This window comes from Thermobia domestica, chromosome 10, assembly GCF_964235325.1.
Source record: "Thermobia domestica chromosome 10, izTheDome1.hap1.1, whole genome shotgun sequence".
Lineage (NCBI taxonomy): Eukaryota > Metazoa > Arthropoda > Insecta > Zygentoma > Lepismatidae > Thermobia > Thermobia domestica.
In genome coordinates this window covers 67,260,929-67,271,004 of record NC_137463.1, presented here as the reverse complement: position 1 = coordinate 67,271,004, position 10,076 = coordinate 67,260,929, and the positions used below count along the sequence as shown (strand labels likewise).

At 35.3% G+C, this 10,076-nt stretch overlaps 1 protein-coding gene across 1 annotated transcript; it reads right to left on the bottom strand.

Moving 5' to 3' along the window:
• Nucleotides 1-315: 315 nt before the first annotated feature.
• On the bottom strand, nt 316-762 carry LOC145661494 (uncharacterized). Its single transcript, XM_081726811.1, has one exon. It carries the CDS (start codon nt 760-762, stop codon nt 316-318), a length of 447 nt encoding a protein of 148 aa, XP_081582937.1.
• Between the last annotated feature and the right edge of the window lie 9,314 nt (nt 763-10,076).

Here is a 10,076-nt window from a genome sequence, read left to right as displayed (position 1 = left end):
AAAGGGTATATATGTAATAAGGTCTTTTTGAAGTTCTTTAGTTTCTTGGTAGGTGGCACATAATCCTTGTCATGATGAGTATCGTCTTCTGATTCGAGCTCTGACTCTAGACTTCGCATGGCTGATAACTTGCTTTGTTGTTTTGTAGGATCTTCCTTGGGAGCCCCACATCATGGTTGAGAACTGCCATCAGAATAGAAAGTATTGGATGGAACAAATAAATGGTCTGCAAAAACGTGACGATTAACCGGCCAAATCCCCGCTGCACGAAATGCATTGTGGGCATTAGCGACTGTAGCTGCTCTGCCGTATACTTCATTCAAAAGAGCTGGGATATTTGATTGTTTGATATGATGTCCTATGTAGATGTTTAAGAACTTTTTGTTGAGCTTGGACGAAATACGTCTGCAAAGGTCCAAAGAATGCAACATCAAGAGGTTGCAAACGATATGTAGTGTGACCAGGTAGCTGTAGTAAAATAATGCCGTTATCTCTGGCAAATTCCCAAGCCGTTAGGTGCTTTCTGTGTGTGGTATGTCCACCAAGCAAAAGAAGAACTTTATTTTCTTTATTGCAGTTTGTATTCTTTCTAAAATGTTCAAGCCATACCACAAACAAATCAGAGTTTATGTATCCTGTATCCGAAATCTTGACAATGCTTCCTGCAGGGGCATCAATCTCAAAATCACTATTCCACTTTTTGGCTTTAAATATTATCATGGGGGATATATAGACACCTGCCGCACTCACTGCACATACCATTGTAGTATTCACTCCGCGCTCTCCACTTCTAACAGCACCTACCTGACGCTTTCCTTTTTTAGCAACTATTTTCGGTAGATGTTTCTGGACAGTAGTGAATCCTGATTCATCCACTTTGTAAATTCTTTCTGCTGTGATTTGGAATTGGTCCACATTGCGTTCCAAAAGATCAAAAAATGTCCTACGTTTTCTCTATTAAATCCCTTTGCTCTTTGTAATGAGGTAGCTTCTGGTCGACGCACAGAAAGTTCAGGATTTCTTTTCATAAATGCATAGAACCACTTTTTTCCAGCCAAACCTTTCTCCCGATTGAACGTGTGAGAAACACCACATTTTTCTGCTAAGTCAATCGCTAATCGCCGAACTTCTGTAATCGTCAGTCCAAAAAAAACACTCTTCTAATGCCATCATGTGCTCCGCAAGAGTCCTTTCCATGTCTGGGTTGAAGGTAGCCTGCCTTCCTAGTCCCTTGGTTCCATTAACGATACTATATTTCTGAAGAGCATGCCGCCTAATCGTTGCTTTAGGAATTCCATATACTCTGCTGCATTCATTTAAACCATAATCTCCATTTGGATAAGCAGCAATAGCCATTTGTAATTCCTCTTCCGTCCATTGCCCATATTGTCCTCTTTGGGCCATTCTTGAGCTGGAATAATGGAGAAACACGTCTTTAATATATTTGCAGTTACCCAAGGTAATACAATTTATTTAATATTATTCTTAGACTCTACACGAAATTATTTTAAAATGTTTGCCTGCAATGAACCGGTCTAATCCAGGCAACACATGCTGGTTCAAACTGGGCAACTGCTACGCTGAAACAAAAAGACGTGTTCTTCAATTTTCTATTACATTGAAATATTAAAGCACATGCATTACGTTATAGTTAAAACGACACATTTGACGTGTGTATAGTTTAAAACCTTGATAGTTACCTGTTAATGATGTAAGTTCACTTGCGATCCCAGCACTAACAGATCTGCATAACATACACGTTTGCCGTTCTCAGCTTTACTGCGAGCAGGTGGCGAGAAACTGTAAACAAAGTGTTCCTTCCCTTATCTGCAAACAGTGTAGCTAACTCTTATATTTCAAATATATCTACTTTTCAAAATATAAGGCGGTCCAATCTAGGAACCGGTTCAACTTCGGGACCTCTCCCCTACATATATATATATACATATGTGTGTGTGTGTGCTACTACGTTCGGATTATCACTTTCTGATTAGTGTTGTTAAATGAATTTTCCACAATTGTTCGAGAATTTACAACATTCTGTGAGTGGCTTAAAGATTTTTATGATTTTGAAGACATTAAGTGGCAAATTAAATTCAACTTTTCATATTTATTGTGATGACGGCTATAAGGTGTATATTAGTTCAAATCGAGTAAGTGTTTTGTATCAATTAATGGTCTTGAAAGTGGCTTTAGTGGCTCATATTTACTTATTTTTGAATAAAAAAAAAACATAAATTCATTGTACAAACACGAAATTCGCTATGGAAGAGGTTATGTTTAGATGCGGAAAAATTTTGGTAAGTGTTAATTTTGTAATTGATCATTCTTAGTCTCGAGGTTATCTCATTAAATTCATTGCTGTAGAACTTATTTTGACTTTTTTTTTCCAAATTGTTCATTACATTTATTGAACTTACATTCCTGTATTTTCTTTACTTATTCAAATGTACGTTATTTTTCATTGCATATTTCAATAGCGATATTGTATGATTTATTCTTTTATTTTTAATATGAATTGTGTGTATCTACTTTAACAGTACATGTCCAATGACGATAGTTTTTGCGTGAATATTTTAAATCCCCCATTCAGACTACGTTACACTTGTTATACTGAAAATGGTGAAGATACCAGAATTTTCTGACAATCTGAAAATTATAGCCCAGCTATTATCCACATCGCACTGAATAGGAAATAACATGATATATATATATATAATAACATTGCACATGTCATGTAGTGCTCTCTCCAGGAATGTAAATGAATTAAATGAGTTATTTCAATTTTCGAACGAAATAAAGATTTATTTATAAGGAAACAAACTTGAACAGCAAGACTAGTTAAACTAGAGTTAACTTTAGAAAAAAACAATAACTTCCTCTCAGCATCTTTTGTTAGAAAAATATAGTAGATGTATTGATAGATTTGATTTGACTCAGTTCGTACACGTTATACGGTCATGGTCATATCCTCTTCTGTTCCCTCGTTGTTATCATCTCTTCTCTTTAAGACAATAGATAATTCAGTCACTCAGTGCTATTCTTCTACGCTGTTCTTTAAATTTATTGGCGCCTCTTAACTTTGATCAGCTTTTGCATTAGCTCCTACTCCACTTAATATGACCTCTTTATTATTATTATTATTATTATTATTATTATTATTATTATTATTATTATTATTATTATTATTATTTTTATTTTTTAGAGGAAACTTTTACAGCTACCCTTCTATATGGATGTCAGAAGATTCACTGTACACAGACCAACGCCAAGCTCAAATCGCAGTACAGCATATTGAACAGGCTGGATCCTTTTGGCTAAAAATAGTCGGGCTTCTGATAGAGTGTGAACACTACCAATAAATCGGGCTATCTAACTGCATGACCCCCAAACCACAGGGAACATGTTACTTATTTGCCTAAAGAAAATATGATAACTTGTCGTTGGCGTGTTGTTCATTATATCAAACTCGCAATCAAAAGTAATTCAAAGTGAGATCAATCATAAATATTGCTGCCAATGTTTGTATTATTGATGCTGAACTCAAAACTGATCACCTCTTCATAGTTACTTTCAACAAGTGAACAGTGACTCACCGGACTTAAATACAACTTAACAGAACTATTCGTGTCCAATGCACGATTTCAAACACCGTGGATCTCGGTAGATTAGCTTTTAAACAGCCACTGCTCAAGTAGATCAAAAGTTCAAGCCCAGCTGACCCGAGAGATTCGCTTTTCAAAAGCAAATGCTGACGTACGATCAAAAGTGTGTAATACTCTCTCATTTCATGACCCCATTACATATCATTTTGTTCTTTCTTTTACTTGTGTAGTATTTACAATTCAATTTTATGATATTGTTATTCATATATCTTCTTGGCGAAGGCATATGGCGAAATGGAATAAATTTGCACTTCAAAAAGAAGAAGAGGAAGTTTTGATAAAAAAAAAATACACAAACAAATGAAAAGTAATACCCTAAATAACCTACAGAAAAAGAATCTCAATAATGTAGTTAATATATATAATTTCATAAAACTATTAATTTTGTTGATTACATCAAAATGAAGGATTTTAAGATACCTACATAGTAAAATATGGCTGTGTTAATTCAACTCAATTTTAACACAGGGCGGTGGTTCCAGCGTGACTACCACTATGCGGTATTAGTTCAACACAGACCCCGTGGTATTAACGTTTAACACAGGTGGTGTGTTACGTCTTTAACACACACAACCGCTGTTGAGCGGTGTTAAATTCGAATCTGTGTTAGTATTTTCGGTGTTGATTCGACACCATATCAGGGTCGGTAGTGTGGAGGAAAGTGTTGAGTGTTACTTTTAGCGGTGTTGCATCAACACGAAGAAAGTAACACAGTGTGTAGTGTGTTAATTATTTTGTGTTAATATTACACCATGTGAAGTATCAATATAACACAGTCCCTTTGTTACTTCAACATCATCATCTTATTATTTCAACGAACAATCTGTGTCATAAATTAAGGTCAGACCATAGTATGACCATACTCCATACTAGGGTCATAAATTAGTATGGAGTGCCTAACTTAAATAGTTTTCAGCTAAATGAATGAACGGATATGGTTGAAAGCCTACACTTATTAATAGGCTAGGATCTATATGTAATTATGGATTCGGAAAATACTAAGATTGGTATCACGGGTCTATGGTATTCTCGTTTCATAATATGTATTGCATGTTACCATCTATGTGTTTCAATAGGCACTTGATCTTCCAATATTACCACGTAATCTGGTAAATTCTGCAAATGATATGGAGTAATTATTTGTCATTTATTATATTGCTACATTATATACCTATATGTGCCTACATATGAAGTGAGTGGATTAAAATATTACGAATAAAGTGGAATATAAATAAATAGTAATAATAATAATCAATTAATATAAATAACTAAGTAAAAAGAGAATTATATAATTCTACGTATATATAGTAACATTAGTATAATCAATTAATAATCAATTAATGTGAATAATTAAGTAAAAAGAGAATTATATAATTCTACGTAAATATAGTAACATTAGTATGTGTATACAAAGAATCAGAAACACGATCCGGGAGATCATCTTGCAACATGACGGAGCACCGGCACATGCAAGTCGATTTATCATTGAACATCTGAATGCCACCTATACTAAACGATGGATTGGCCATACTTCTTGGCTAGCTCGTTCTCCGGACCTCACCATTATCAATTTCTCTTTATGGAGTGGATGAAACAGGGAGTGTGGATACAGTGGTTGAATTGTAAGTTTGCTTCACAAATGACGCTGTTAAACCGCGAATATTATCGCGAGCTTTATAGTATAACACAAGATGTCCCCCAGAGCTATCAAAAATTAAATTGAGATTTCAACTCTTTACAATCGTTGATGTCAGTGCTGACCAACAAATATTAACACTGCATTTTTAACCATTAACTAGTTACTTAATTGTTTTATCGTCATGTACTAGTTACGTCTACACAACTAATGAATGTAACAACACTCAGTATCAGGATGTCCCTTACAGTATTTATTTACACAAGAAGTCATATGTTTCCAAGTTGATACTTTTCTACTCCATTTTCTGTCTGTTCATGTGCCAGTTATCTTTCAAAATCCTAAATGAAATGAAATCTAAGTTTCACATCCCATGGTTATGCCGGTTAGGCAAAAGGAGGCTGTGATGATGAGAGAAATGATGGAATTAAGGCAGTGGTATTAAACGGGAAAACCCACGAGCACGATGTTTGCTCACCACAAAGTCCACACGGCGCGAGCTGGAACCAGGGACCCCAAGGACCGGAGGTGAACGCTCTACCACTGAGCCACCGCGCCCCCTCTTTCAAAATCGTATTCAAGTTCATATGAACATTTTTGCTTAGAATCATCCATACTACCATCTTTCACCTGCTACACCGTGTATACGTTATACTTTATTTTAATTACTAGATTTTATTACAGACAGTAAAGAGGATTAAGTAAAATGTACACATCTAAAATCTAGAAATATGTGCCTAGCGTTTGTAATAAGAATCAAGAATATGTAAATGTTTTGCTTATACGTTTATGCAACCCGTACCTCATAAATGTTTTGGGTGCTTTAATAGTATGGCTACTAGAAATTTACCTTTTTTTGTGTGTGTGAATAAATAGGACATGTATAAGTACTGTTAAAATTACTGTTCTTTTGAAGATGTTAAGTAATTGACTTCATTAACGAAATAAGCCGAGCTGTTCACGTTAATATTACAGAAAACAATTAAAACATCACTTTCGTTCAAGAATTGTCATGTGGATACCGCCATGCATATTAAAAATAATTTAATGGAGCCTACTAGCGGGTGTCTAATAGTAATAATACGTTCACTGTCGTTCTGATGACTAACGCGTGCGTTTGTGTACAATGTCACAGCTTGGGAGTTCCCGTTGAGAGTCTTAAAATTTGATCAATTATGGGTACCGTTTCCATCGAAGACTGACAGTTCATATCTCATATCAGTGTTGAAAGAGAAATAATAATAATAATAATCACATAACAAAGTACACTCATGTCCAAAATTATTGTCGCATGTCTATAAATATGTTGTTGTAGGAATATAATTTGATAACGAATTTATCCAGTATTTCTTATAATGTTAGTATGTGTATTTTCGGCAAAGAAATGTATGTGGCAAATTTCATGTCAAAAGAGCAGTAAATAAGAACAATAAAACGAAAATAAAACTTCCTTGTTCATTTAGCAACATTTTGTTTTACTCATTCTAATTTTCGTATTTATAATTCTTTTCCTATGAAATTTACCTCAAACATGCATTTCCCGATTATACATATAGTACCAGTATTAAAGGTACCCTGCAAAATCATTATCAAATTACAGTAGAGCGTCGATTATCCGAAGTAATTGGGGGACATGGGTATTCGGAAAACTGGTTTGTTCCGATAATCGAACTGTACTGTACTGTACTGTACTGTACTGTACTTTTACAGCCAGTGCCAAACCGACAGAAGTGTGCTGATTGTTGAAACACAGCGACTGGCGGCTTGGCCGGTCAGCAGCGCCTTATGAAGGCCCCATTAGAAGCAATGTTCCGCCAGCGGTGGCTCAGTGCGGCGACTACTGTGGGAAACTTGGTTTGGGAGTGAGGGGGATGACGGACGGTAGAGTGGGAGAGTAACAGGTGCGAGCGAGTACACAGTTCGGTTAAGCGGTCGTTCGGTTGACCGACGTTCGGATAATCGACGCTCTACTGTATATCTTTACAAGAAGACAGTTCTAAATATGAGACAACCATTTTGGACATGAGTGTACATCTAATAACATCACAATACCAATTAAATCAAACCTGAAAAATAGTACGTAAAAAGTAATTCAAAAGCTCTAACAGTAAGAAATAGTCTAAAACATAACGAGTACAGTGCTTATTCAAAAGAGTGGAAACATTAACACGATGGTTCAAATTGTCTAGTAGGTATTTTCTTTCTTTTTCTTTAAAAAAGTTTTCAACAATTTGAATCCAAGAAACGAGTTAAAGATACATAAAAGCGCGGGAGACTAGGTGTCTCAGTGGTAGTGTATTTATCTCTGCTGTGAGGGTTCGATCCCAGATGCTGTTGTTTCTGGTAAATAACATTCTTCCCGTGAGCTTTCTCGACAGTGGCGGATCTAGAAGGCCAAAACAGGGGGCAGCCTGAATCCCCCCCCAAAAACTATAAACTATATACTTTCAAAAATGGGGAGAACCTAGGCTCCCCCATGTCCCGGGCTAGATCCACCACTGTTTCTCAAGCTTCTACAGTTCTCACCCACATTTTCATTCCGCTAAATATTTCATTATAATTCTCTATTATCAATTGACTTCTCCTTTAGTCTACAGGAAATAAAGGTAAGTCGTAAAACTTCCTACCTGCCATTTGCAGGAAATTTGAAAATTAAGGAAAAACTACAGAGAAAAAATAATGTATATGGTTCCCAATAATAATAATAATAATAATAATAATAATAATAATAATAATAATAATAATAATAATAATAATAATAATAATAATAATAATAAATGTTATGCATAACTTTTCGAGTCTTTAGTTTAATCTCTTTCTCGCTGTAAGAAGTTTGTGAGAAATACACCTATGTAGCGTCACGAAGTTTGAAGCATACTTCATAAATGTTGAAATGTTTTCCTAAAGTTACATCTTGTGTTAGTCTCTCACCTGGCAATTTGACAAAGGAAAGTGGCATGATAAAGATTATGAAGAGGAGCTAAAGTGCTGGTGGGATGAGAGAGACTTTCTCCAAAAGATGTTTTCAACCTCCCACCGTGAGTATATATGAGACAGAGGGCAGCACCTCCATCCATCTGAAGAGCTCTTCCTTCTTGTCTTCCGCGCCTGATTTACCGCTTTCTGTCACCATTAGCTACGTTCCTTCTTGATTATCGTAATCAGATGGGAGGGCCTCTCGTTCAAGTAAGAACCAAAAGAATCGTTCATTCTTGGAACGTAGTGGAACCAAAATTACTGTTAAAACTGTAACTGTTCCAGTCACTGTTTACGAATCGATTTTTAAAAAGAAGCCACTAGAACTACGCTAAGCATAATTTCTTTCAAAGGAGCAAAATAATGTTTGTTCCAAAATTGGCATAATTTAATAAAAGCGTCAAAGATTACAATTCACGAATACGTTTTTAAGCTTTCCTTTCTTGTCTAGTGGCTAACACGTGCAACTTTGGTAAATGGAGTCCAGGGTTCGATTTCGGGTGAGAGGGTTTTAAACAATTTGAACATGTTACAGTGGTTCAGGTTCTGCCTTAAAGTCCAGGTCTTCACCTTTTATAGCCCTCGTGCTGAAAAGAGTCGCTAAACTCCAATGTAATCCAATGATTATTTTCAACTCACGAAATGCCAAGACTATATCATATTTAATACATGTATATTTCTTGCGAAAAAAATGTTTCGTAGAATAGACGCCAACATATGTCATTTTGAATTTACATGTTTACTCTTCACAGATATTCCCTGTCGGCTGCTAATTCTTCTACCAGTTATACCATATAACCATAATAATCAAACGAAAATTTCAGCTTACAAATGTGACTAAATTTTCTCATTTATTTATTAATATTTGTTTGAAATTAAATATTCTTCAATAAGGATACTTGAGAAAAGTCATATCAGGAACGTTTAACCCTTTTAAATTTTGGCATTTTTAAGGTAAATTATAGACTTCCAACTAAGCAGCTACAGCATCATCCCTATTTATCCTACGATCATGGTTCGTATCTCAATCTCTTCAGAGTAGAACAGCCTTTGGAACGATACCATTCACATTTCCCTACCATGTCCTTGAGGTGGGAAATTTGGAGACAAATCGATTTTTTCTGATTTTTTAAAAAAATTTTGAGTCCCTCTGGACCCTCCTATGCTAACAAATAGATCTCAAAATCAACTGAAAAACACTAAGTGGTATACGAAACGTGTGTACAAAATTAAAAGCTTCTATCTTGAAGAGTAACGAGGGGAGAAAATATTTACCAATGAACAAGGAACATCCCCACAGTGCCCTAGATGATACCAAAAACCTAGATGTAATATAACAAATTCCTGAGACATCTCTATTTATTCTATGGTCATGTTTTGTATCTCATTTTCTTCAGAATTGCATACCTTTGAAATGGTACCATTCATATGAGCCCATCATGTTCCCAAGGAGGAAAGTTTTGAAGGAACTAGTGCTTTGAAAAATCCCTTTTTTCTAAGTTTGGCCTCTTCTGCACCCCACAACCATCAGGAAGAAACCTTCATACAGCTTCAAAAACTTGTATGCAAGAAATAGTACGTTAGGTAAGCGTTCTTCCTTACCTTGTAACGATAATATTGAATTATTTACTAACATGACTTCCCTTAAGGGCCGCCATCACTACTACTAATTATAACAAAATACTTTGGATAGATTAATAATTACCTGTACCTTGGGCAGAAAGTGCTAATACATGTGCACTATACTTAATAGAATGTTAATTTAATAATAACAAAAGAAGAATGTTTTTGAAATATGT